Source organism: Sylvia atricapilla, chromosome 26 (assembly GCF_009819655.1).
Source record: "Sylvia atricapilla isolate bSylAtr1 chromosome 26, bSylAtr1.pri, whole genome shotgun sequence".
Lineage (NCBI taxonomy): Eukaryota > Metazoa > Chordata > Aves > Passeriformes > Sylviidae > Sylvia > Sylvia atricapilla.
Window position 1 is genome coordinate 3,459,096 of NC_089165.1, and position 27,767 is coordinate 3,486,862.

Genomic DNA, 27,767 nt, shown 5'->3' on the forward strand with positions numbered 1-27,767 from the left:
CCAAAATCACTTCTTGCAACAAAATGCAGCTGAGGGAATGTGTTCATCCCAGAAATTCCCCTTAGTGAGCTCCTATCCTTGTGGCCATTCTGATTTTGCCGCTGGAGCTGGTCCTGCCGTGGGTGGCACAGCGCGGGGCTGGTGGGTGCCACAGGGAGGGTGCTCTGGTGCTGCACCAAAATCACTTCTTTTTGCTAAAAAATGCAGGTGAGGGGAGCCATAAATCCTCGAAATTCCCGTTTACAGATCTCCCATCCTGGTGAGGACCCCGGTTTTGCAGGTTGGAGCTGGTCACGCCGGGGCCAACACACCATGGCATGGGGCTGGTGGGCGCTATGGGAAGGATGCCCTGACACTGCACCAAAATCACTTCTTTTTGCAACAAAACACAGCTGCGGGGGCACATAAATCCCCAAAATTCCCAGCTTTGAACCCCAAGGAGCCTGTCCCCGTGTCACAGCCGAGGTGCCATTGAGCCGGTGAAGGGCTGAGCTGTTTGTCACCAGAGCCAGGCTGGGAAGCGGGAGGGTAAACACGGATGAACAGCCTTCACCCGCTCCAGTAAATATTTTATATCCCACACCAAGAAAAGACACTCCTATTTAAATGATTTATCAAGGAAGATCATGTAGAGGTTTCCATAAAATATGTAGGGCTCCTAATCCCGACATCATCAAGCCAAGAGGACCGGAATCATTTATTACCTTCCCAACAGCCGCGCGGCTGCGGGGACACGACTGACAAATAAAAGTGTGTTTACAGCTTTTGGGCTCCTCTGGGGAAAGGTAAATCACGGCGGGGGTGGGAAGGGGAAAAGGAGCCGGAAATTAAGCAGCGATTCTTGCCCGTGAGGGCGGTGTGGGGCTGGGGAGTGACGGACACGGGGGTGTCCCGGTGTCACTCGGTGTCCCCATCGCGGCTGCCACGTGCTGGGTGCAGCGATGCTCGTGGGATTTCTGGGGTGGGCACTGCTTGTAAACCCCTCTGGGATGCCCAGATGTGCCCAGATGTTGGTGCACGTCGAGTCTGTGCCGTGCTGGGATCGGCCATCTGGGGTGGGACACATTCGGGATGGCACCTGCAGGGATGTCACACCTTTCCCCGTGGGGCTGTCATTGGAACCACATTTCCACTCGACTGTTGGGATCCCGGGGGCTGGACGCCAGGCACAAACCCCTCTGGGATGCCCAGATGTGCCCAGATGTCCTGCAGGTTGCAGCTGGACAGGGATCAGCCATCTGGGACGGGTTTTCCATGGGCACCAGCATGGTGATCAGGATGGGGCCCTCAGGGATCCGGCCTCTTCCCCCTCGGAGCTGGAACTCATCCCATGTTCCCACTCCCAGCGCTGCATCCATCCTCTGGATCCATTTATTGAGAATTTCCCCCCCATCCTCTGCCACTTCCTGGTCCCATCAGTGCATCCTCTGGATCCATGTATCGAGAATTTCCCCCCATCTCCCCAACCTTTTAGGTCCATTTACAGGGGATTTATCCCCATCCTCTGCCCCTCAATGATCCTATCACTGCATCCTGTGGATCCCTTTATTAAGGATTTTCCCCCCATCCTCTGCCACTCGATGATGCCATCACCGGATCCTTTTTCACCCATTCATCCAAGATTTTGCCCCATTTCCTCAACCTTTTGCACCCATTTATAGATGATTATCCCCGCATCCTCTGCCACTCAACGACTCCATCACCACATCCTTTTGGGTCCATTTCTTGAGGATCTCCCCAACACTTTGCACCATTTATTGATGATCCCACCCCCATCCTCTACCACTCAATCACACCATCTCCTTATCTTTCTTTACCCATTTATCGAGGCTTTTCCCCCATTTCCCCATCAACCTTTTTTGCACCCATCCGTCGCCGATTATCCCCCCGCCTTTTTCCACCGCCCGCGGCAGTTCTCTCCCCGCACCTTTTGACTCCAGCACCGATTTTTTTCCCCCCGTTCGGTGGCACCACGTCCCCGCCGCGGTCCGGGGCACCCCGAGCCGGGCCGCGGGCGCTGGCAGCGGCGGCGATTTGGCCGATTTGGCATTCAGCGGCGGGAGCGCAGCCGTGGGGCCGGCGCCGCGTTATTAAGGGATTAGCAGGTTGTCTTGGCGCTCAATTGTAGATAAGTGCCGCGGTTTGTATTATCTTTTCACGCTGCACCGCGAAGGATGACAAAGAGACAACATGGGTGTCATGGCCTTCAGCATATCATTAAGGGTAATTTGTCTTGCGGGGAGGGGGAGGCGAAGGGAGAGGGAAGGAGAGGAGGCGAGGGAGGACAGGGAAAGGCAGCCTGGGAGGAGAGAGGGGATTAAAAACTAAGAGGGGAGATTAGGAGTGAAATGGGAACTGTATGGAGAGTCAGCCAGGCGGGGAGAGGCCGTGGCCGGGGTGGGGACGGCCGGGAGGGGCGGGGGGGTCACCCTGGGACCGGCTCCGGTGCTGGGGGGCTCAAAAAAAAACCGGGGCTGGGATTGAAGAGGCAGGATGGGGCGAGGGATGCGCCTCACCTTTTTCCCCTCCCTTTTCTCCTGCACAGAAGACCCTCAATCCCTGCCCAGCCTCTGTCATGTACATTAATTTATCATGAGGAGAAGGGTCCAGCTGGGTGCCCCAAGAGGTGGGACACACCCCAGGGAATCCAGGGAATCCAGAGAATCCAGGGAATCCACCTCCTCTCCATCATCGATTGACCAGCGCCCTCAGCCCTGGGGCTTCGGGGACACAACGCAGGGGGGTCAGGGCATGGTGGCAGCTCCTCGGTGTCACAGCTCCTTGTGCCACCCCACTCCTCGGTGTAACTCTGTTGTAACCCCACTTCTCGCAGCCTCCCCTCCGCTCTGTGCCCCGCGGCGGCAGCTGCTGCCTCCTCGCCGAGATCCAGAGGGTAAAGAAGTAAAAGGAGGAGTAACAATGGGAATTCTCGAAGCTCCGGGCCGGGGTCGCTCCATCGATCGATCAATCAATCAATCAATCAATCAATCCACCGGCGTGGGGATCGATCAGTGGGGGAGATGGCTTTTCGTGGGAATGGGAATGTGCACCTGGAGAGGGTCAGATGGAACCGCCGCCACGGTCACTGCCGGGGGGACAAACCCCGCGGGGCAGCTCCCGCTCACCCTGCGCCCCTTCCCAAAGAACCGGGGCGGGCAAATCCCTGAGGGAATCCGGGGCCAGGGATACCTGGATACCGCTGTGATCGCCCAGGTGCCACCGCAGTGTCCCGACCTCTCCCTCCACCGCAGGGACCGGGTCTCCGGGGGCTGGGGACGGGGATCCTCCTGCACCTCCTCCCTCCTTTCCCTCCCCTCCCCTTCTGATAATCCTATTTTTGAACCAGGGGATTAGGATCAATACTTCACTCCTAATGCTGTGGTAATACAGTGTTACACCGCCAGCGCCAGTTCCCTGCTGAAACACTTAAGGTAGTTTAAACCCATTTGTGCCGGGGAGTGCCGTGAATCCACAACGAGCTCCTCGCCCGGCCGAGCTGAGGCGGGTGCCAGCCTGGGGCTGCCCGCACGGTGCTGCCCTCGGCCACCTCTGGGTGCTCTCGGTGGCCCAGGGAGGCTTCTGGACCCCAAAAAGGTCACGCCAGGCAGGGGCTGTGGGCTCCGGGACAGCCGCTGTGCTCCTCACAGCCGGTCGGATCATCCCCCCACATCCTGGGGATGATCCCAACGTGCTCCTGCAGGGATCCTTCGTGGAAGGACCCCGAGTGCAGTGGAGCCCTGGTGGCTCCCCGAATTCTGAGTGTCCCCGGCTGTGCCCTGGGTTCTGGGTGTCTCCAGCTCCGTGCTCTCGCAGCTCTGGGTGTCCCCAGCTCTGTCTCCCCAGCGGCCCCTCGCTGGCCTTGAGGCCGAGGGATGCTGTCCATCCTTCTCTCCAAATTGGCCGAGGGGTTTTGAGCAGCTCCCGGGGAACAGAAACCAAAACATTTTCATCCCGCGCTAATTCATAATTAGCTCCGTTTTTATTAGGTGCTAATGGAGAGCGGGGATTTGGGATGCCTGGCACAGCTCGGAAATGCTGATTCACCCAGAGACCTCCCTTTTCTCAGGCCAGAGCCTGCTCGAGGCAGCTCCTGGTCAAAAAATCCCAGCCCCAGCAAACGCCAGGAATATCTCGGGAGCTGAGCGGCGGCTCCGGCAAACACCATCTCTGGGATCCAGGGATCCACGGCACGGAGCAGGCTGACCCCGAACAACCCGCTGGGGACCCTCTGTCCCCACCTGGGGACTCCCTGATCCATCACAGGATACTTCCCTCCTCTGTTTCCCAGGAATGGGATGCTAGTGCCATCTGGGATAAACTGATCCCATCCCTCGCACTGAGGAGGATCCAGCCACTCTGCTCCGGGTACTTTTCAATTAAAACCAAAATATCTCCTAATAACCCACAGATGGGGTTTTTTTTATTTCCTTCCCTTCTTTAATTATTTTTTTTTTTCTTTTTAAATAAATCTATTATGAGGAGCTTAGAGATGGATGTAAAACCGGCGAGGGACGATTTGAGGATTAGGGATCGGCGTTGTCCTGGAGCGACGAGCAAAGGAAGGACAATCCTGATGGGGTTGGGACCAGGCTGGGAAAGGGACACTGAGCCCAACCAGGCCAGGAAGGAGAAAAAAAGGGGATCCAGGGTTGGGAAGAGGACTGTGGGGCTGGGAAGAGGACTGTGGAGCTGGGAAGGGATTGCTGCAGCCAGCGGAGCAGGAGGGGTCCCGGCCGACAGCTCCAGCAGCAGCAGCGAGATCCCAAAGCGGGACCCCCTGCTCCGTTCCAGCCCCGCTCCCAGCGGCTCCCGCCTCCCGCATCCCGTTTAGCATAAAAGTCATTTTGGTCGGGGACCGCCGGCTGCTGCTCCCTCATTCCCAGGCATCGGGGCCCCCGCGGGATCGCTGCGCGGGGCGAGCAGCGTTTAACCCCCCCGCCAAGGGGAATTGGCTGCTTCACCGTTTCCCTGACCCCAAAAAAGACAATGAAATCGTGCACGAAACCAATAGATTTTAGCCACAGGCCTGCGGAGAGGCGAGAGGAATAAAATACAGATGGAGCCTCGTGCGGTGGGGATGGGAATGGATTCCGAGCGGGAGCCGGGACGTGCCCAGGCTGCCCGGGGTCGGGATGAGGTGACCCCCGCCAAGGCCATGTGTGCCTCACAGCCACCCTCTGGGTGGGTTTTTTGGGGCCCAGTTATGCGTTTCCTGGAAAAAAAAAAACCTCCCTAATTTTTGTCTCAGCTACAGAACCTAGCCTGAATTTAGGAGCTCTTTTGGGTGGTTTTTCAGCAGGTTCTCAGTGAAACCTTCTGCCGGGTACTGGAGTTGGGATGCGGTGGGATGGGGTGGGGACATTGCGACACTCAGAGCATCCCGGGATGGCTCATCCCATATCCCTGCGGAGCTGGAGCCCTCAGAGGCTGCTCATCCTCCTGCCTTAACGCACCACCTCTATTTATTCTGCTCCTGTAACTGTAAAATTGATTTTCCTGCAACAAGCCTCTCGTCTTTCACCACCCAACGCACCCAAACGCTCCGACATAAGACACTGGCAATTTTTAATTAGTTTCCTTTCTCCCTCCTTCCTCCCCGAGCAGGCATGTGGAACCGGAACAGGGCAGCCTGGAAAGGAGCAGGATCCAGAGGTGACAAAAGCACTTTTTATCCTTGATATGATTATTAATAATACACTCGTTTACCTAACGAGGCGGGAGCGCGGGGGGGTGGCGCAGGGAGGTGATTAGTGCTTCCTTCAGCTGCGGGGATGGAGGAGCAGCTTTAAAGCACTGCAATTTTAAAATATTGGCTTGGAGCAGCCCAGGGGGGCTGGTTCCCTTCCCAAAAACTCCCCCTGGCTCCCAGCCCAGCCCTGGCTCTGCTGGTGGCTTTGCTGGCACGACGTGGTGGGTGCTGCTGATGTCCCCTGGGTCAGGGCTGGGATTTGTCAGGACCTCCTTGAAGGTGACCCCCAACACTCCCACGTGGGTGACCCCAGCCCAGGATTAACTGGAAGACCCCACAGAGCTCATTACACCCCTCTGATAATGAGCCTGGAGTAATTAATTACCTCTCTGCTCTGCCAGGCTCTCCCCGCCCCTCCAGCCCTATAGGGGATGCTGTGAGCCCCCCAATTTTGGGGTCCCACCGCAGCTTCTGCGCTGAAGCTGCAGCCAGGTGCCAGTGCCACGTGTCCTCTGTCACCAACACCCCGGTTGGAGGTCACAGCCCCGTGTCCCTCCTGCGGCTGTCTGGGTGGCAGAGGTGACCTGAGCCCCGAGCATCCCGCTGTGGGAAGGGTCCCCGGGAGCAGGGAAAGGGCAGAGGGGCTGCACCAAACCCCTCTGCCCCCAACAGAAGCACAGGGACGTGTGTGCGCCCCGGGAAAAGTTACTGGGATGGGGAAAGGAGGGGGAAAAAGGAGAATGAAAAGAGGGGGGAGAAAAAAAAAAAAAAAAAAAAAAAAAAGAAAAAAAAACGGGAAAAAAGGGCAGGAAAGTCCTGCGGCCTTTTGCCTTGTCAGTTCTCCGTCTGCTGTCACTCAGCCGCCGAATTCTCCTTCAAGTTGTCATAGCGAGGCTGGCGGGGATTATGCCGCGGCTCTGTCCAGAATTGATTCATGTGGAACGCGTGCTTGACGGGCGGAACCGCTGGTGTGAGCGGGAGCCGCTGAGACCCCCGATTTTCCCACCTTCCTCACACAATCTGGTATTGTTTGGCCGCAGCCTTAGTGATCCCTGCGCCGGGGCTGTGACTGACACAGCTTTGAGGCTCTAAGGCGTATTTTGAATTTCTAAAACCTCTCAGGAAGTCCCCGGGGTGCCTTCTGCCATTGTCTTGTTTCTCCTTTCGCCTTTTTCCCTTTCCACCCCGAACCCCTCCTGCATCCCCCACCGCCTCCTCCCCCCCTTTTTTTTTTTTTTTTTGGCCCTTTCCTCCCCCTAATTCCAGCCCCTCAATCCCTGACACAACCCGGTTTTGGTTTTTTTTCCCCTTTCCCCCCATGTTTACGCTCTGACTCTCTCCGGAGCTGCTCAGCCACTTCGCAAACACGATTTAAAAAAAAAAAATTAAATAAAACAGAGCAAAACTAAATAAAGCTCTAAAAGTTCCCAAATCCTTGATCCGCCACGGAGAAGAGGAGCATTACTTGTTTGCTTTTAATCAGCTGACACAAACCCCGGGATGTGTTGAAAAATAATAATAGTAGAAATAAATCTTCCGCTGAGTCATAAGAGAAATAAATCTTTCGCCTAATCTTAATAGAAATAAATCTTTTACCTAATCTTAATAGAAGTAAAGCTCTCAGCTAATCTGTGGAGAGCTTGTGTCCATCCCGCTGCCCACGCTGCTCTGGCCATCCATCCCTGTCCAGCCCTGTCCAGCCTCATCCAGCCCTGCTGGGGTCACTCACAGTGACCATCCCAGAGATCTGGATGAGGAATTTCCCTCTGGATGGACTTTTCCCACCCAAGGAGAGCAGAGCCCTCGTGTCCCTGCTGAGCCCGGGCAGTTCCCGGTGCAGGGTCCCGGCTCTGCCCCGTCCCCGCCGCGTCCCTCGACCCCTCCGGGCTCAGCACTTTATAACAATTTCCCATTTCCAGTCTTAATCTTATAAGAATGAATTGAGAATGACCAGTGTAAATACACAGGTGCCACTGGGAGCAGAAAGCACTCTTTAATCTCGGATATGAAAACAATTCCCTGCTCCGCGCGCTGGCAATCAGCGAGTGCCATCAGCGCCGCGCTCTCCCCGGGAACACGAGAGCTTATAAATATGAATTAGTGCAGAGAAAATCTACTCTCTTACCTAAAGCTAAATGTTATCTGGGTCCCTTTCCAGCAGTGGCTGACATTTCCAGAGTGCTTTTAGTCACATCTGCGGGAAGACAACTCATTTCTTGTCTTAAAAAAAAGAAAGAAGAGAAGAGGGAGGAAGTGGAGGAGGATGCAGGGAGATGCTGGGAAAGAGGGAATGCTGGATGCCTGAGCGTCCTCTGGAGAGGGGAGATGCTGGGTGAGCTCTGGGTTGGCTCCTGGCGGTCACTGGAATGAGGATGGAGCGGCTGGGGAAGCCAAAGCCCTGAGGAGGTGGCACAAGGTGGTTCTTAGGAGCCACCTGAAAGAGGCCTTGAAGTGTGGGTGCTCCTGGCTAGGGCACAGAGCAGCCCTGGGGTGCCTCAGAGTGCCGCCCACTTGTTTGGGGCCTGTTTGGGATGGGGCACGAGGAGTGGGCTCCCCAGCCAGCCCCTGGAGCAGTGACAGCATCCAGTGCCACAGGAACGCTGCATCCCGTGGGATCGGTGCCCACAGCCCTGGCACGGAGCCCCTTGGGCTGTCCTGGGTGAGGGGAGACTGGGAGGGGTCCCACAGGGATCTTCTTCCCAAAATCCTGGCGATCCTTGGCCAGGCAGGGCTGGAGCAGCGCCTGTGGAGCTCCCACAGCAGCAGGGGCTGAGCCCGGAGGAGGAATCAGCGCCGGGAACATCCCTGGGGACACCTGGAAAACGGGAAATGTCGGCACCCACAGCCACAGCTGGGGAAACTGAGGCACGGCGTGGGAGCTGCTCCCAAAGCCCGGCTGAGGGGATGTCCTTGGAAAGAGAGGAGATGATGGGGCAAGGAGGGCCGGACCCAGGCACGGGGTTTGGGATGCTCCAGCAGCATCCCGGCCTCTGGCACCTCTCCTGCTTCTCTCACCCTCAGCATCTCTCCCTCTTCTCTCACCCTCCGCCTCCGCGATCTCCAGGGACCCCCAGAAGAGCTCCAGTGACCCCCGAAGGGGCAGGAACCGCAAACCCTCTCCCCGTGCCCGGCTGCCGTGCCTCTGTCCCCGCAAACGCGACGGCGAGGGAAGGCTCCGGAGCCCGGCGAGGCTCTAATGGGATGCTTAAACCGCCTTTTAGGTTTTTAATGAGCGGATCCCGGCAGGAATGCTAAACACGGGCAGGTACAGCGCTGCCTCGCCGGCAGCCGCGCGTGTTCCCGTGTCCTTGTCTGGCTCAAGTGAGCTCTGACCTCATTTGCTTCGCGCCGTTCAATTAACGAGGCGAGCGGCGCTGGGGGGGAGGGGGGGGATGCCGGAGGGGGGCTCACCCCATGTATTAATTTCCATTTTATGTTCCAAACAATTGAGCAGCGCACGGCGGCAGCCGGTCCCTTGGCGGGGCTGTTCTCAGACTCCGCTCTGCCCGCACTGGGGTTTATCCCAGACCCCCCCCAGCCCGGGGGGTTTTGGGGGGTTTGGGGGAATCGTGAGGACCCCCGCTTCAGCCTCGCCATCCCGTTTTTCACCCAGGAATGGGCCTTTTCGCCGTATTTGGATAATGTCCCTCCATCTTGTGCTTCATCCGGAATGTCGATGGCTGCCAATGAGACAGAAATGATTGGGAAAAGGGCGAGAGAGGGAGAGAAATGTTTCCCGGGATGTTAAAATAGCCACTTCAGGCACCTAAATTTATGCTGCTCAGAATTGGATTTTTAGCCCAGTGTAATGAGAGAACCAAATCATTAATTCTTCTCCCTCAGACAAAAGGCTGGAGGCGCGGATCCAGCCCCATCGTCCCACCGAACCGGCAGAGAACGGGACAATTCCCAAGGATCCCAAGGATCTGCACCTCGGGAATGTGTCCTGGCTGGGGGACAGCTGCTGCAAAGGGCATCCCCCAACCTCAGGGGGATTTTGGGGTGCTGGGGTGTGCAGGGGATGGGGGCTGCCCCATTCCCACCCCTATCCAGGCTGGATCCAGCCCTGTGCCCCATCCCGTGCCCACCCATGGGTGCCATGGGGGGCTTGGACCCTCCTCTAGGAGCCAAATGATGAGATTTCCGAAGGGAAGGAGCTGCCTCCCCTCTGCCAACACAGCCCCCCACTCTTTGGGGATGAACTGGGGGGGGATTGTGCTTGTTGGGGATCGAGTGATAAATATTAATTATGCAAAGCAGCCTCTCCAGCCCACCCTTGTCTCCACCATCTCCACAGCATTCCAGGACGGGGAGAGACGGAGGCAGAGTCAATTTATTCACAGAGCAGGTCACTCCCTGTACGAACATCCCTTTCAAAAGGGAGTTGCAACTGGAGGAGATCAAGCAGGGCTGAGTTTGCCTCCCTCAGATATGATAAAATATTCTAATAAATACTCGGGGAGCCCATGACAAGGAGAATGTTTCGTGCTGGTGAGACCTTCATGGCTGGGCCTTTTGGGGGGGGTGTCCTGTTTGCTCTGAGGGATTTGGGGGGTCCTGCAGCATCCTCAGGGCCTGTCTACCCCTCAGTGCCACTGGAGGGTCACTGTCCTATGGGATGCTCTCCTTATTGCCAATTCTTAATAGAAAAACATGAAAATCTGCTGTTTGCTCACTGTGGATGTTCAGGAGGGGTTTCCTGCTCCCTTTGCTGTGGGGAACATGACACCCCATGGGGCTCCCCAACAGCATGGGTGGCCCCAGACACGGGGACAATGGCACCCCAACCCTATCCCCACTCCCACCCTGCTCCTGGCCCCATTCCAGCCTCATTCCTGTCCTTTTCCCAGACAAACCCAGCCCTATCTTCACTCCCACCCCATTCCTGGATTTGTTCCATTCCCACTCCCATCCCATCCCTGACTCCATCCACCAGCCCAGCCCAGTCCCATCTCCTTCTCTAATCCCAGTCCAATCTGATCCTGTTCCGGGCCCAAATCCAAATCCAAGTCTCACCCGGGCCCCATCCCCACTCTCATCTCATCCCATTCCCATCCCGTTCCCGTCCCATGAGCCCCAGCCCTGCCCCATCTCCAATCCCATCTCTGTTCCCATCCTGTTCCAAATCCCACCTTAAACCCACCCATCTCTGCTCCCCAGGTCCCATCCCACCCCCACCTCCACTGCCCATCCCCCTCGTCCTGGGCCCCATCACTCCCAGTCCCATTCCCACCATTCCCACTCCCATTCCCATCACTCCCAGTCCCATTCCCATCACTCCCAGTCCCATTCCCAGTGCTCCCAGTCCCATTCCCATCACTCCCACTCCCATTCCCATTGCTCCCAGTCCCATTCCCATCACTCCCAGTCTCATTCCCACCATTCCCAGTCCCACTCCCACTGCTCCCAGTCCCCTTCCCACCACTCCCAGTCCCAAACCCACCATTCCCATCGCTCCCAGTCCCATTCCCATCGCTCCCAGTCCCACTCCCACCCCTCCCAGTCCCATTCCCCCTCCAGCCCCGTAACCCAACCCCTTTCCCATCCCAATCCCAGTCCCGCCCCGTCCCCTCCCACGGCCCCATTTCCCTTCCGCCCCCCCCGTCCCCATCCGGTGGGCGACGGCGTCACCGTGCGGCGGCTCCGGGCAGCGCCCGCGCCCCCCGCCGCCAGTTGGCGACCCCCGGCATCGGGGGGCTCCCGGTTCTGGCCGCTCGGTGGGGCACGGCCCGGCCCCGGTGGGTGAGGGGCTGCGGGGCGGGTGGGGGCCGCGGCACCGGGCGGGTTCCCGGTGCTCCCGGGGAGCGGCCGCGGTGCCGCCTCCCGGGTCCTCCCGCTGCGGGGAGCGGGGTCGGGGCCGCCCGGGATTCCCCGAGCACCGGGTGGGTCCCGCAGTCCCGGTGAGGGGCGGGGGGCGGCGGGGGGGTGCAGTGGCGGCGGCGGGCCGGGGGGTGGCACGGCCGAGCCAGGCGGGAGCCGGTGATGCTGCCTGGGAGGGTCCCGGTGCTCCGCAGCCCCGGCCTCGCATCCTCACCTTCCTCTCTCCCTGCAGCGCTGCGCTCCCGCTTCCCGGCAGCCGCTCATCGCTGCCTCCCGGTGCTGCCCGGTATCGCTGCATCCTCCCATCGCTGCCTCCCGGTGCTGCCCGGTATCCCTGCGTTCTCCCATCGCTGCCTCCCGGTGCTGCCCGGTATCCCTGCATCCTCCCATCGCTGCCTCCCGGTGCTGCCCGGTATCGCTGCATCCTCCCATCGCTGTCTCCCGGTGCTGCCCGGTATCCCTGCATCCTCCCATCGCTGCCTCCCGGTGCTGCCCGGTATCCCTGCATCCTCCCATCGCTGCCTCCCGGTGCTGCCCGGTATCCCTGCATCCTCCCATCGCTGCCTCCCGGTGCTGCCCGGTATCCCTGCGTTCTCCCATCGCTGCCTCCCGGTGCTGCCCGGTATCCCTGCATCCTCCCATCGCTGCCTCCCGGTGCTGCCCGGTATCCCCGCGTCCTCCCATCCCGGCATCCTGCCATCCGCGCTGCCCGGCATCCCTGTGTTCCTGCATCCCGGCATCCTGCCATCCCTGCATCCCTCCATTCCCGAATGCTCCCATCCCTGTATCCCTGATCCCTCCATCTTTCCCATCCCCGCATCCTCCCAGCCCGGCTCCGCTGGGTGAAGCCCCGCCGAGGAGCTGAGCCGTGACGCCCCGTTTTGGGGAGCAGCCGGGGGGCTGCACGGGCCCGGGGGGCTCAGCACCGGCCCCGGGGGCTCCGGACCCCCCGTGCCCACCCTCGGCACGGCCGCCCCTCGCCGGGGATGAGGCAGCGCCGGGGGGAACACGAGCGGCGCCGCAGGTGACGGTACGTGCCGGGCCACGACCCCACCCCAAAATCACCGGGGGCGTGCGGAGAGCCCGGGGGGGTTTGGGGGAGGCTGCGGGAATAATCGGGGTGCGAACCAGTCCGTGGGTGCCCGGCCTGCCGCGTGGGATCCCCACACAGGTGGGAAAAAGGGGGTGGAAAAACCCGGGGGAGGACACATCCCACCGCGGGGGGAATTATCTCGGCAACGGCATCGGGGATTTGTGGCCGTAATTCCATGGCGCTCGATAATCCCGAGCGCTGTGTTTTGCTGTTTTTTTTTTTTTTTCCCGAGCCATCTGGGCTCTCGCGGAAGCGCCGGGGGATATTTGGGTGTGGGTGAGGCGCGGCGGGAGCTGCGGCCATCCATGCCGGGGTCTCCCTTTCCCAGCAGCCGGCGGCAGCTCGCAGCCCCCAGCCCACCATGCCGTCTTCCAAAAGCGGGAGCGAGTTCTGGATCGATGGATCCCACCGGGAGGCGGCACTGGAAGATTTCTACGTCGTGGGCCCCGAGCTGGGAAGGTACCGGGCGGGGAGAGCGGGCTGGGAGGGGCAGGAACCCCCCTGGGGTGGGAGCGGGGCCTGGTCGGGGCAGGGAGTGTCCTGGTGGGGAGAAGGATGGAGGGAGGCAGGAGGGATGTGGAGAGGGGTGGAGGAACATGGAGGGGATGGCTGGAGAGGTTTGGAGGGATTTGGGGAGGTGGGTGAAGGGGAATGAGGGGTGAGGGGATGCAGGGATGGATGCAGGAAGGGATGGATGGATGGATGGATGGATGGATGGATGGATGGATGGATGGATGGATGGATGTAGGAGGAATAGATGAGGAGGGATTATCCAGGAAAGGATGGACAAGCAGGGGAGATGGATGGCTGTAGAAGGGCTGTGGAAGCATGGGAGGATGGATAAGGGGAAGAGATGGTGACAGACCCTCCCCTCTCAGGTAACCTGGGGCTTGGACTGTGCTGTGACGCTGCAGAAGGGTCTGGGAGCGCTCACTGGGGATTTGCAGGTTGGGCTGAGGGTCCCTGGGCCTGGATATTCCTCATTTCACTGGGATCGTGGGGAGACCCATCGACCCTCTGAGCACCCCAAGGCTTTGGGGGTGAGCAATCAGGGTCCTGCAAAGGCCAGCCAGTGCCCACCTCCACAACTCCCAGCTCTGGATTTGGCTTGGAGAGCCCATCTGAGGGCTGTGATCCCGGGTGAGGTGTCCTGGTGCCCCTCCAGCAGGGAAAAGTGCCAGGAGCCCGTGGTGGAAGGTTGATGATCCCGTTTCTGGGGGGAGGCAGCACTGCCTGGGAGCCCTGGGTCTGGAACAGGTAAATGTGGTGGTTCAGGCTGGGCCAGCCCCAGCTGCCACTGGCTTTCCGTCCTCAGAGAATCCTGAAAAGCAGCAGTTTTGGTGAAAGCAGGAATGTAAGGGTTTGTGTTGAGGTGTGGCTGCATCACCCCAGGGCTTGGCAGCACCCCACCCTGCAGAGAAGGACAGGCCTGGAGCCCCTGGAATCCATCCATCCCTCCAGTTTCAGCAGCAGATTTAAACCAAACTGGTCTCAGTCCTGGAGCCTCCCACTCATGGCGTGTTGGGGTCTGGGTGGGATTTGGGCTGCTGGGAGCCCCCTCACCGTGCTCAGCTCTCCCTCAGAGCCTCTCCTGGCAAGGTTGGACCCGGCCCTGGCCAGGAAGGCCCAGAGAGAGCAGGAGAGGGATGAAAGGAGCCGGGTTGGGACGTGGGGACAGCGGGAAGGACCCAGCCCGGGGCTGCTCGCGGCGGACACACATTCCAGGCTCTGGGCAAATCCCATCGTTCGACATTTTCCAGTTCATCTGGAAAGCAAATGCAATTATGTCCCGTCGCAGGCAAGGCTGATTTGGGATATTTATTTGAGGCCTTGAGCGGCAGCTGCGGGGGCCGGGGGCCGAGGTGTGGCGAATTCCGGTGCGGATCCGGTAATTGGGGACGCGTGAGGGGCAGCGCCGCGGGCACAGCGGGCACAGGAGCCACCCCGAGCCCTCCTAAACGCCGAGCCGAGCGCTCCTAAATGATCTCGTTAGCGGCAGGAATCAGGCTGGGAATTGTCCGTGCGGAAAAAATGCGGAGGCAGGGTGAGAGGTGACAGATCCTGGCTGGAATTCAGCTGCGGAGAGAGAGTGGAGAATCCTGCCCCGTGCCCTGCCCAGCTGGGAAATTCCCAGAATAACCTTCTCCCGCTGGAAGAAGAGCCTTGTGGTGGTGGTCGCAGCAGCAGCGGTGTCATTTTGGGGTCAAATCGCAGCTTTTTCCCCGTTTTCCTGAGCTGGAGCAGGTGGTGGCCGCCCCTCCCCTCCACTCCCAGCTGCAACAATTGGGTTTCGGAATCGCTTTTTATTTGTAAACCAAAGTTTCACGGAGGATGTTGGGCAGGAGGGAGGAGATGTCGTGAAGCTGGGCAGGGTTGGGGTTGGCCGGTCGCGGGTGGAGCCCGCAGCATCCCGGAGGAAGCCGGGACCCGGCGCTGCCGTTGCCATGGGAACGCAGTTCCCAAATTCAGCCGGATGAGTGGCAAAATCTGCTCTGGGGTTGAAGACAAATCCCTCTTTCAAGGGACCCGCGGGGATGGGGATGTTGGTGGGCTCGGGGGAGGTTTTGGTGTGAAAGTCGGTGGTTTTGGAGATCTGATCTTGCCGGGCACCTCCAGGCACAGCCTGAGCTCAGTCCAAGTCGGCGGCGGAGCCAAAGTGCGCTAAAACGCGGCCGATTACCCGGGGGCAGGAATTAATCTGCTCCAGGAGCCAGGCAGAGGAGATGGAATTGTAAATGAGGCCCGGAATGGCCCGGAGCGCTGGGCTGATTTCACCGTCCAGCGCTCGGGAAACGCGATTAACTCGAGCTGAGATGGCCATCGGCCGAGGGGCGCGGCGGGGACCCGGCGGTGACAGTGCCCGTGTCACCCGCGGCGCTTTCACCTGGCGGGGACGTGTCCGGTGACGGCAGTCGGCCGCGATGGGGCCCCGGCGGTGTCGCTGCTGTCGCTGCGAGCGGGGGGACACGGCGGCTCCGTCCTGTCCTGAAAGCCGCTTAAGGATTTAAACCCCCTGTAGAACTCGGGTTTAATTAAAATAGCCTTAGCCGGGAAAAGCGGGAAGGATGCGGCAGGGGGGTGCTGGAGGAGGGGGGATGCGGGAGAGGGACGAGTCAGGAGGGGGATGTGGGGTGGAGATGTGGGGTGGGGATGTGGGAGAGGGGTACAGGAAGGGAATTCAGGGGTGGGGGGATGCAGGAGGGGTTTGCAGGAGAAGGGAGATCCATGAAAATCGAGACACAAGAAGAAGGGGGATGCAGGAGAAGGGGGATTCATGAAAACTGAGGTCTAGGAATAGGGGTTTGCAGGAGGAGGAGGATGCTGGAGAAGAGGGATCCATGAAAATCGAGATCCAAGAAGAGTGGGATGCAGGAGGAGGGAGATCCATGAAAATTGAAGTCCAGGAAGAGGGGTTTGCAGGAGGAGGAGGAATGCAGGAGGAGGGGGATCCATGAAAACTGAAATCCAGGAAGAGGGGTTTGCAGGAGGAGGAGGATGCTGGAGAAGTGGGTCCATGAAAATCTAGATCCAAGAAGAGGGAAGTGCAGGAGAAGGGGGATCCATGAAAAGCAGGATCCAGGAAGAGTGGGATCCACATTGCCCAGGGCCTGGCACTGCCAAAGATGCTGCTGGGGGGCACAGGGGGAGCGGGAGCCCCCAGCTCTGTGCCAGCCTCACGCCCCCCCTGCCCTCCCAGGGGAGCCACCTCGGTGGTGTTCAGCTGCCAGGAGAAGGGGACTGGAGCTCCCTACGCTGCCAAGATCCTGAAGAAAACGGTGAGTGAGGCAGGAGAGGGGCTGGGGAGGGGAAGGGGGAGTTGGAGGGGGAGGGCTGGTGGTGTCTCTCCTCCCTGCCCCTCGGCACCAGGGTGGGCGTGGGGCTGGCACCGGGCATCACTCCCACGATCCAGGGGTCCCACATGGACAAAAGCATTGGGATTTGGGGTGGGAGTGGGCTCTGGGACAGACATGGAAATGTCCTGGGAGGATTGAGGGGGTCTCTGTGAGGTGGGGAGCCGGAGCCAGGCCTGGCAGCACAAGTGACACAAGCTCTGTGTGGGTTCTCCTTCCCAGATCGACAAAAAGATCGTGAGGACAGAGATCGGGGTCCTGCTGCGGCTCTCACACCCCAACATCGTGAGTAGGACCCTTGGGACACAGCTGCCACCTCCCTTTGGGTGGGGTCCACGGCTGCTGAGGGGTGGGTTTGCCCTTAACTCAGCCCGGTGCTGAGGGAAGGGCTGGAATGTCCTCGTCCTCATCCCATCCTGGTGCAGGATGAAGGAACCACCCCATGGAAAACCCTCCCTGCCCCCCAGTGTCCCCTCCCTGCCCCTCAATGTCCCCTCCCTGCCCCTCAGTGTCCCCTCCCTGCCCCTCAATGTCCCCTCACTGACAGCATCCAGGTGACTCCCCACTCTCTGCCATGTTAAATTCCTGGTCCTTGCTGCTCCTTTGAGCTCCCAGCTCCGATATCCAAGGACTCCCCGTCCTCCCCCTCCCCACGGCCTGGCTGGAGATTTCCACCAGGCAAAGCAATTTCCATCGAGGAGATCAAATGAATCCCGGGGAAAATTGCCCTGTCTGTAATGAATCCTGCCAGGGGAGATAAAAGGGGAGGCTGGGGCAGAGGGGACCGGGGCTGTTCCCTTGCTCAGGGCTCTGGGGATAACGGGAACCCCGGGGGGATAACGGGAGTGGGGCTGCAGCGATTCACAATGCCCTGAGTGGATCTAACCCAGCCAAGGCCCCCCTGGAATGCCTGAGGCTGAGGGGCTCTGTGCCTCCCACCTCCCAAAAAAGGCTCATTCCCGGCTGCCTGGCTCCGTTTGGGAATTGCAGAAGGATCTTGGAGAACACCTGAATTAAGGAAACGACACAAAAAAGCCGCCAGGGAGCTGCTGTGGGGCTGAGGGTTGGCACAGGCCCTGCTCCTGTTGGGATTGTGATTGGGACAATGTTGGGGACATTGTCAGGACATCGCTGGGACATTGTCTTGCCTGAGCTGCAGCACCCCTCAAACCCTGGGCACGGCTGCTCCCAGCCCATCCTTGGAGCTTTGCCCTCTGGAGAAACCCCAAAACCTTCATGCAAAGAGACGAAGCCAAGAGAAATCCCAAACCTCCCAAAAAACGGAGACAAAGAGGTCAAAGCACTGGGGACAGGTCGTCTCTAAACCTCTCCGCCAGCTCGGCGCGGGCCCATTTTGGGGGAATTTGCTGCTTCAGCCTCTTCCACAGAGACATTTCCCCCATCCCAGGATGTCTGGGCAGACACAGGGATAACAGCCAGGACGGGAATCACGCACTTGAAGCAGCCCAGGTGATGCCAGCCGTGGATGGGAAGAGGCTCCTCTCTGATGTGTTATCAGGAGTGCCACAGAAAATCCAATTCCCGCCCTCCCCTCTCCAGGCAGCGGCTCCTCGGAGCGCTGGAGGAGGATCCAGCCCAGTCTGAATATTTAAATCCCCGGGGTTTCCAGGGGGGTTCTGCTCATCCCAAGTTCAAGTGATGTTTGAAGAGGAGCTGCTCTGCTCCATTATTGACGCCGGCGCCGCTATCGTGCGGCACCGACCTCGGCGGCGGCTGATAATAGGATTGTAAACTTTTGAAGTTAATAGGAAAATTATAGTGCTCCGTGTATTATTATAATGCAATAAGCTGCCACATAGTGTCTCTCACCCCGCGGGGGATCGTGGCCTGTCACCCAGCCTGGCAAGGGAATGATTAAAGCCCCATGAAATTCGCGGTGTCACAAAAGTCTTAAGAAGCATGAAATTCTTGGGTTTCCATTTAAAAAAAAATAATAATAAAAAAAAAAAAGGAAGGGGGGAGAAAAAAAAAGGAAAAATTGCGTTTGGATGTTGCTTTAAGAGAGAATTGTTAATTCCAGATGGGCTGTGGAGGCACAAAGGGCTCGTGTGGCAGCCAAGTCACCAAAGTCAGGAGGAAAACACGCGTTTGGAAGAGTCCAAGGGGCATTTCCAGAGCCTTGATCCTGAGTGACCATGACCTCACAGGGTGTGTCTGGCTCTCCCTGATCCCAGCCAGGCCAGGGGTGCAGGATCAGGATCCATCCCGTGGGATGCAGCTGGAGTCGCTCCCACACCACAGGGCTGGACAGAGGCTCTGAGGTGCTCAAGGAGCTCCTCCTCTGCCAAACAAACTTGGATATGTGAACAGGATCAAGGCTCTGCGCATTCCCAGATCCGTCTTTAATCCGTGTTAAGTGAGCAGTTAAAAAAATTCAGGTGAAAGCAAATCAAGAGTGGGGTAAAACCAAGTGGAGGAGGGAAATGTTTGCCCTGGAATAATCCTGAAATAACCCTTTCCCTTCTCCCTGGTGGTGACAGCCTCTTCCTGGCACAGCCAGGGTGCATTCCTGCGTCCCTCATCCTGCATTCTGCATCCCGCATCCCATATTCCGCATCCCAGATTCCACATTCTGGATTCCACATCCCATATCCTGCATCCCAAATTCTGCACCCCACATCCCAAAATCCCGAAATCCTGAAATCCCCCATCCCAAATTCCCTGCTGTCTCCTTTCGCAGATCAAGCTGAAGGAGATTTTCGAGACGCCCTCGGAGATCGCGCTGGTGCTGGAGCTGGTGACGGGGGGAGAACTCTTCGACAGGTACGGATCCGCTCCGGGGGGATGGATCCCGGCAGGATGAGGGGGGAGGAGGAGGAGGATGGAGGGGGCTGAAGGCTCCGTGTGCCCACAGGATCGTGGAGAGGGGCTTCTACAGCGAGCGGGACGCGGCGCACGTGGTCAAGCAGATCCTGGAGGCTGTTTCGGTACTGGGGCTGTGGGGACGGCCCAGTGAAGGGGTCCTGGGGGGGCTGCACACGAGTGTCCCCGGGGAGAGGTGCCTGGAGCTGCCCTGATCCCAAATATCCCTGGGGAGAGACACCCAAAGCTGCTCCCATCCCAAATATCACTGAGGAGAGACACAGAGCTCCACTGATCCCAAATATCCCTGGGGAGAGATACGCAGAGCTCCAATGATCCCAAATATCCCTGGGGAGAGGTGCCTGGAGCTGCCCTGATCCCAAATATCCCTGGGGAGAGACACCCAGAGCTGCTCCCATCCCAGATATCCCTGGGGAGAGGCACCCAGAGCTGCCCTGATCCCAAATATCCCTGGGGAGAGGTGCCTGGAGCTGCCCTGATCCCAAATATCCCTGGGGAAAAACACCCAGAGCTCCACTGATCCCAAATATCCCTGGGGACAGCCACCTGGAGCTGTCCCCATCCCAAATATCCCTGGGGAGAGGCGGCCAGAGCTGCCCCCATCCCAAATATTCCTGGGGAGAGACACCCAGAGCTGCCCCCATCCCAAATATCCCTGGGGAGAGATACGCAGAGCTCCAATGATCCCAAATATCCCTGGGGACAGACACCTGGAGCTGTCCCCATCCCAAATATCCCTGGGGAGAGACACCCAGAGCTGCACTGATCCCAAATATCCCTGGGGAGAGATACGCAGAGCTCCAATGATCCCAAATATCCCTGGGGAGAGGCACCCGGAGCTGTCCCCATCCCAAATATCCCTGGGGACAGGCACCAGGAGCTGTCCCCATCCCAAACACCTCGTTTGTCCACTCGCCCTTGGCCTTCCAAAGGCACCTCTGGGAGAAGATGGATCTGCTCTCAGGGGGGATGAAGAGGAGGAAGGAGGAAGGTCAGGGCTGCTCTGCATCCCACAGTTTCCATGGCAACGGGAGGGTTTAAAAAACCGGGAACTCCCAACTGGAAACGGATCCACCACAGTTGTGGCTGGTCCCGAGTTTGTGACAGGTCCCCAATCCCTGCTGCCACCTCCCAAATCCTGTCCGAGGCCGTTCCCTCCCTTTCCCCATCCCACTTTTGCTCTTTTGGCAGTATTTGCACGAGAACGGAGTCGTCCACCGGGACCTGAAGCCGGAGAACCTGCTCTACGCCGACCTGTCCCCCGAGGCACCCCTCAAAATCGGTGGGTTGGGGACCCTGCAGGGGGTCATGGCACCTGAGGGGACCCCAGTGGCCCTCCCCTGATGGCAGTGCCACTCCCTTGTGTCCCTGCAAGGTGACTTTGGGCTCTCCAAGATCGTGGATGAGCAGGACACCATGAAAACCGTGTGTGGGACACCGGGGTACTGCGGTGAGCGGGGGACTGGGGTGGGAGGGACATTCTGGGGAGAGGAAAATTTGGGATGGGTGGGAGGGAGGGATATTATCGGGAGAGGAAATTTGGGGACAGGAGGGACATTCTGGGGAGAGGAAAATTTGGGATGGGTGGGAGGGAGGGACATTATCGGGAGAGGAAATTTGGGGACAGGAGGGACATTCTGGGGAGAGGAAAATTTGGGATGGGTGGGAAGGAGGGACATTCTTGGGAGAGGAAATTTGGGATGGGAGGGGCATTCTGGGGGAGAGGAAAACTGGGGACAGGAGTGACATTCTGAAAGACAGGAAAATCTGGGGTGAAAGGGACATTCTGGGGAGGAAAATTTGGGATGGGAGGGACATTCTGGGGAGAGGGAAATTTGGGATGTGTGGGAGGGAGGGACATTTTTGGGAGAGGAAATTTGGGGACAGGAGGGACACTCTGAAAGAGAGGAAAATCTGGGGTGAAAGGGACATTCTGGGGAGAGGAAAACTGGAGAAGAAGAAAACTGGAGAAGAGTAAAACCGAGGGTGGGATGGACATTCTGGGGAGAGGAAAATTTGGTATGGGTGGGAAGGAGGGACATTCTGGGGGGAGGAAATTTGGGGACAGGAGGGACATTCTGAAGGAGAGGGAAAATCTGGGGTGGAAGGGACATTCTGGGGAGAGGAAAAGTGGAGAAGAAGAAAACTGGAGAAGAGGAAAGCCGGGGGAGGGATGGACATTCTGGGGGAGAGAAAAATTTGGGATGGGTGGGAAGGAGGGGACATTCTTGGGAGAGGAAATTTGGGGACAGGAGGGACATTCCAGGGCAGAGGAGAACTGGGGACAGGAGGGAGGCAGAGGAGAATTCTGGAATAGGAGGGACGTTCTGGGGAGAGGAAAACTGGAGAAGGAGAAAACCCAAGGATGAGAGGGACATTCCAGGGGTTTTCCCTGCCTGAGGCTGGGCACGGCTCTGTGCAAGGGCAGCTGGGGCAGTGCCACATCTGGCTGGCACAGAGCCACATTTACCCCTTTTGCTCCTCATTTGCCCCTTTATCCACATTTACCCCTTTTCCCTCACATTTATCCGTTTCCCCCACATTCACCCCTTTTTCTCCACATTTCCCCTTTTTTCTCCACATTTATCCCTTTTTTCTCCATATTTTTTCCTTTTTTTCTCCACATTCACCCCTTTTTCTCTCCACATTTCCCCCTTTTTCCTCCATTTACCTCTTTTTCCCCCACATTTTCCCCTTTTTCTCCACATTCACTCCTTTTTCTCCACATTTCTCCCTTTTTTATCCACATTTACCCCTTTTTCTTCACCACTTTTCTCCACATTTATCCCTTTTTACCCACATTTATCCCTTTTCCCCCACATTCACCCCTTTTTCCTCCATTCACCCCTTTTTCACCATATTTTTCCCTTTTTATCTCCACATTTCTCCCTTTTTACCCCTTCCCCCCACATTCACCCCTTTTTCTTTACATTCACCCCTTTTTTATCCACATTCACCCCTTTTTCTCCACATTTCCCATTTTTCTCCACATTTATCCCCTTCTTCTCCATATTTTTCCATTTTCCTCTTTTTTCTCCACATTCACCCCTTTTTTTCTCCAAATTTCCCCCTTTTTCCTCCATTTACCTCTTTTTCTCCACATTCACCCCTTTCCCCCCACATTAACCCCTTTTTCTCCACATGCACCCCTTTTCTCCATATTTTTCCCCTTTTTTCTCTCCACATCTCCCCCTTTTTCCTCCATTTACCTCTTTTCCCCCACATTTTCCCCTTTTTCTCCACATTCACTCCTTTTTCTCCACATTTCCCCCTTTTTTCTCTCCACATTTCCCCCTTTTTCCTCCATTTACCCCCTTTTCCCCCACATTTCTCCCTTTTGCTCCACATTCACCCCTTTTTCTCCACATTTTCTCTTTTTTCCTCCACAATCACCCCTTTTCCACCGTATTTCCCCATTTTTTCCTCCACATTCCCCCTTTTTACCCCATTTGTCCCCACATTCACCCCTTTTCTCCCCACCTCCCGTTGCCCAGCGGGGAGATTTCCTCTCCTGGGGGACCCCCCCACCCATGGGTGCATTTTGAAACCCCCCCCCCCCAAAATTTTCCCTTCCAGCCCCCGAAATCCTGCACGGGTGTCCCTATGGGCCAGAGGTGGACATGTGGAGCGTGGGCGTCATCACCTACATCCTGTGAGTGTCCCGGCCTGGGGACACGGCGGGTTGGGGGCTGTCCCCTCTGTCCCCAGGGGGGTGACAGCTTTGTCCCCCCGTGTCCCACGGCTCTGTCCCCTCCCAGGCTGTGTGGCTTCGAGCCCTTCTTTGACCCGCGGGGGGATCAGTACATGTACAGCCGCATCCTCAGCTGCGACTACGAGTTCGTGTCCCCCTGGTGGGACGAGGTGTCCCCAAACGCCAAGGATTTGGTGAGTGAGGCAGGGGATGGAGCTTGGGAAAGCGGGGAGTTGAGTTATTGTTTAATTTTATTTGGTTTTGGGGTTTTATTTTTAATTTTTTTTATTTTTTTTTATTATTTTTATTGTATTTTTATTGTGTTTTTAACTTGATTTTTTTACTTTATTTATTTTACTTTATTTTATTTTACTTTATTTTTCTTTTCTTTTTCTTTTATTTTTATCTTGATTTTTGACTCGTTTTTATTTTACTTTATTTTCTTTTTCTTTTTCTTTTATTTTTTACTTGATTTCATTTTATTTTATTTTATTTTTATTTTCCTTTTCTTTTTCTTTTATTCTTGACTTGATCTTTTACTTGATTTTTGACTTGATTTTTGACTTGATTTTATTTTACTTTATTTTATTTTTTTTTTATTTTTCTTTTATTTTTCTTTTATTTTTTTACTTGATTTCATCTTACTTCTCTTCTCTTCTCTTCTCTTCTCTTCTCTTCTCTTCTTTCTCTTCTCTTCTCTTTCTCCTTCTCCTTCTCCTTCTCCTTCTCCTTCTCTTTTCTTCTCCTTTCTTTTCTTTTCCCCTCCTTCATTTTTATTTATTAATTCGTTCATCTTTATTTATTTCCTGCATATGATTATTATTTCTTTTTTTATTTCATTTTTATCCCTTTATTTATTAATTACTTGATTTATTTCTAGCTTATTTTTGCTGATTTTATGGTTTCATTTTTTATCTATTTATTTATTAATTTCTTTAATTCTATTTATCACATTTATCTATTAATTTATGTTTATATATTTATTTAAAAATTAATTTTTAATAAAATTTTATTTATTTATTTATCACTATTTCCATTATTGATTTGGCTTATTTTATGGCTTTATTTTTATCCTTTTGTTGCATTTTTTTTTTTTTATGAATCCCACATTTTAATTTTTGATTTCACGCATTTAGTTTTTTTCATGTATTTACTACATGAAAATTATTTAATTAAACTTATTAATTTCTCACACATTTCCATTAATTATTTCATTTTTCATGTGATTTATTCATTGATTGATTTATTGATGATGGTGTACTCTTGCTTTCTTTAATTTCCTTTATTAATTCCTTACTTTTATGATTGATTTCATGATTAATTTCACTTCTTTGTTTATTCATTCCTTATTTTTATGATTGATTTCATGATTAATATTGCTTTTTTCTTTCATTATCCCTTATTTTTATTATTGATTTCATTATTAATTTCACTTCTTTCTTTATTAATTCCTCATTTTTATGATTGACTTCATGATTAATTTCACTTCTTACTTTCTTCATTCCTTATCTTTATAATTTTTTTTAATAATTTTTTTAAAATCTATCCCATATATTTATTACAATTCTTTCTCACTTTACTATTGAGTTCCTCCAAAATAACAAAACTTCATGATTTTTTTTTTGGGGCGTTCTCAGGTGAGAAAATTGATCGTTTTGGACCCGCAGAAGAGGCTGACGGTGCATCAGGCCCTGGAGCACCCCTGGGTCACGGGGAAAGCCGCAAAATTCGCTCACATGGACAGCACACAGAGGAAACTGCAGGAATTCAACGCCAGGAGGAAACTGAAGGTGAAAATGTGGCTTTTATCGTCTTTTTTGGGGTTTTTTTGGGGTTTTTTTTGGTTTGTTTTTTTGGTTTGGTTTGGTTTTTTGGGGTTTTTTTGGTTTTTGGATTTTTGGGTTTTTTGGGGGTTTTATTATTATTATTATTATTATTATTATTATTATTATTATTATTATTTTGGTGGTTTTTTGTTTGGTTGTTTTTTGTTTGGTTGGTTTTTTGTTTTGGTTGTTTTTTTGGGTTTTTGGGGTTTTTTTTCGGGGTTTTTTTTTGGTGGGTTTTTTGTTTGTTTTTTGTGGTTTTTGTTGTTGTTGTTATTGTTATTTTGGTTTTTTGTTGTTGTTGTTGTTGTTGTTTTTTGCCAGAGTCAGGGTTAAATCCTCGAGCTGATATTTCTTGCTGTGACACAGACATTTATTGATTCTTATCTATGTTATACACTCTCACAAGCCGTGGGTTCTACAGCACTTCTAGCAAAGAAACTAAAAATTTCTTATTTCTCTTCACAAGGCCTTTTAAGGTTGAACTGTCCAATTAAGAAATGACACCTAAATTGGTTTTATTTTTACTTTTCTATCCAATTACAAAATACCACCTAAACCCAGGAAGAAGGAGGTGAAAAAGGACTCAGCCTATGTCCAAAAACCTCCAGTTTACTTTAGATATATATTGGTGTGTTTTAAACCTTTAAACTCCGAGTTTTTCACTGGGTGATATCACACTCTTCTATTCAAACTCCACAATCCCAGCGCTGTCACTCGATTTTGGGGACAGGAGGGACATTCTGAAAGAGAGGAAAATCTGGGATTTTTTTTGAGCTCACACTTGTTTTCCCTTGTTTTTCTCCACGGCCTCAGGTCAAAGGCAGTGTTTGTTTGGGGGTCAGACCCTGTCAGCACAGAAAGTCTGAAATTCCTGGTGACTGGGTTCCAAAAAAGGGACACCTGTCACCGCTGGGGACATGTGACAGCACAAGGGGACAGCCAGGGAGGAGCTGCCACGTCCCCATCCACAGCCTACAGAGCGGCTTTGGAGGGCAGAATCCTGCCCAACACCCCCTTGGGATCCCAGGGAGAAGCGCCAGGGGATTTTTGGGATGGATTTGAGGGCGAGGTTCCTCTCCCAGAGGTGCTGGGGGCGGTGAGTTCCATCAGGGAACGGTCCCCGAGGCCGCCAGAGCTCCAGGAGGGTTCGGGGTGGGAATTTTGGGGTGTCCTGGGCCACAGTTCTGGCTGAGTGATCCTTTCTGAATATTCCACCATTCCCTAATTCTCTGTCCCTGTCCCAGGCTGCCATGAAAGCCGTGGTGGCCTCCAGCCGCTTGGGCAACCACGGCCACCACGAGTGTTCCCGCAGCGGCCGCGGCCAGGGGGGACCCCGGGGTCCTGCCCAGCCCTCGGGGACCAGCGGCCCCAGGGCCAGCGCAGAGCTCGCCGTGCTCCAGAGTGACCATCCCACCGTGCTCCAGAGTGACCACCCTGCCGTGCTCCAGAGTGACCACCCTGCCGTGTCCCCGAGTGACCACCCCACCGTGCTCCAGAGTGACCACCCTGCCGTGTCCCCGAGTGACCACCCCACAGTGCTCCAGAGTGACCACCCTGCCGTGTCCCTGAGTGACCACCCGGCCATGCTCCAGAGTGACCACCCTGCCATGTCCCTGAGTGACCATCCCACCGTGCTCCAGAGTGACCACCCTGCCATGTCCCTGAGTGACCATCCCACCGTGCTCCAGAGTGACCACCCGGCCATGCTCCAGAGTGATCACCTCGCCATGGCCCCAGTGGCCGTGTCCCCAAGTGACCACCCTGCTGTATCCTCAGTGGCCACTGGGGCTGTGTTCCAGAGTGACCACCCTGCCGTATTCCAGAGTGACCACCCTGCCGTGTCCCCGGTGGCCGTGTTCCAGAGTGACCATCCCACCGTGTTCCAGAGTGACCAACGCGCCATGTTCCAGAGTGACCACGCCGCCGTGTCCCCGGTGGCCATGTTCCAGAGTGACCATCCCACCGTGTTCCAGAGTGACCAACGCGCCATGTTCCAGAGTGACCACGCCGCCGTGTCCCCGGTGGCCACGTTTCAGGGTGACCACCCCGCCGTGTCGCCGGTGGCCGTGTTCCAGAGTGACCACCCCGCCGTGTCCCCAGTGGCCATGTTCCAGAGTGACCACCCCGCCGTGTCCCCGGTGGCCATGTTTCAGGGTGACCACCCCGCCGTGTCGCCGGTGGCCGCGGTGGCCGTGCCAGGCTCTGGCTGTGACAGTTAATGGGCCCACAGCGGTGACACTGCTGAGCCTTGGCTGCTGCTGGGGGACCCCGAGAGCCCCAAGCCCGTGCTCCGGGCTCTGGAACATCCTCGTGTCGTGTCCTGTCACCCCCCAGTCGCTGTCCCTGTGTCTGTGCCCGCCCGGCTGAGGGGACAAGGTGGTGGCTTTGTCTTCCCCCTCTGCAGCAGTTTGGGCGGCTGTGGCTTGGAAAGATCCCGAAAACCAAGGAGCAAACAGCTGAGCTGAGAATTCTCCCACCTTTCCCTGCAGAGGCAGCCAGTTGTTTTGAGGGGTTCCTGTAAACAATCCTGAACTTTAGGAGTTTTTTTGGATTTACTGCCGTAGCTGTGACATCTCCAGCGCTGTCACCAGCCCAGCTCTGAGGTTGTTGCTGTGTTAGAAGGGGGTTTTAGGAGCCTTTGATCCCAAATGTTCGATCCTCTCCAGAGAACAGCCCGTGCCAGTGTCATTCCAGGCAGCAGCCAAGCCCCAGGTTGTGTTTTTTCTGGGTGTTTTGGGTTTTTTTTCCCCACCTTCAGCCTTGCTGTGGATCCCTGGTGGTGGTGGGGTAGTCACAGACTGGGAGTGCTGCTCTGGCCTCCCCTCACTGTCCCAGGTCAGGAGAGACACAATTTTAACACAGGAATTGACACAATTCTCCAATATGGTGAGATTTTGCCGCGTAACTGCTGTTCCCTGAGGGAGGGAAATGAGTTTATACCTTTTTTTAA

General features: G+C 55.6%; 2 protein-coding genes across 2 annotated transcripts in view; one reads left to right on the forward strand and one right to left on the reverse strand.

Moving 5' to 3' along the window:
* THOP1 (thimet oligopeptidase 1) overlaps nucleotides 1-27,767 on the reverse strand; it is a 319,814-nt gene that overhangs the window by 182,476 nt on the left and 109,571 nt on the right. The gene's annotated exons all lie outside the window — the stretch shown is intronic.
* On the forward strand, nucleotides 12,428-26,819 carry LOC136371781 (calcium/calmodulin-dependent protein kinase type IV-like). The gene is made up of 13 exons (XM_066336055.1): nucleotides 12,428-12,539; nucleotides 12,934-13,061; nucleotides 16,300-16,378; nucleotides 16,676-16,738; nucleotides 19,155-19,237; nucleotides 19,329-19,401; nucleotides 20,489-20,579; nucleotides 20,673-20,747; nucleotides 22,874-22,949; nucleotides 23,056-23,182; nucleotides 24,626-24,778; nucleotides 26,062-26,767; nucleotides 26,815-26,819. Exons 2-13 carry the CDS (start codon nucleotides 12,964-12,966, stop codon nucleotides 26,817-26,819), a joined length of 1,629 nt encoding a protein of 542 aa, XP_066192152.1. The 5' UTR covers nucleotides 12,428-12,539; nucleotides 12,934-12,963.

Bases quoted from the DNA above. Each gene is read 5' to 3' on its own strand.
- LOC136371781 (XM_066336055.1), top strand. From the start codon at position 12,964: ATGCCGTCTTCCAAAAGCGGGAGCGAGTTCTGGATCGATGGATCCCAC. The intron at 13,062-16,299 runs GTACCGGGCGGG...CTGCCCTCCCAG, and splicing joins GTGGGCCCCGAGCTGGGAAG to GGGAGCCACCTCGGTGGTGT. The intron at 22,950-23,055 runs GTGAGTGTCCCG...GTCCCCTCCCAG, and splicing joins GGCGTCATCACCTACATCCT to GCTGTGTGGCTTCGAGCCCT.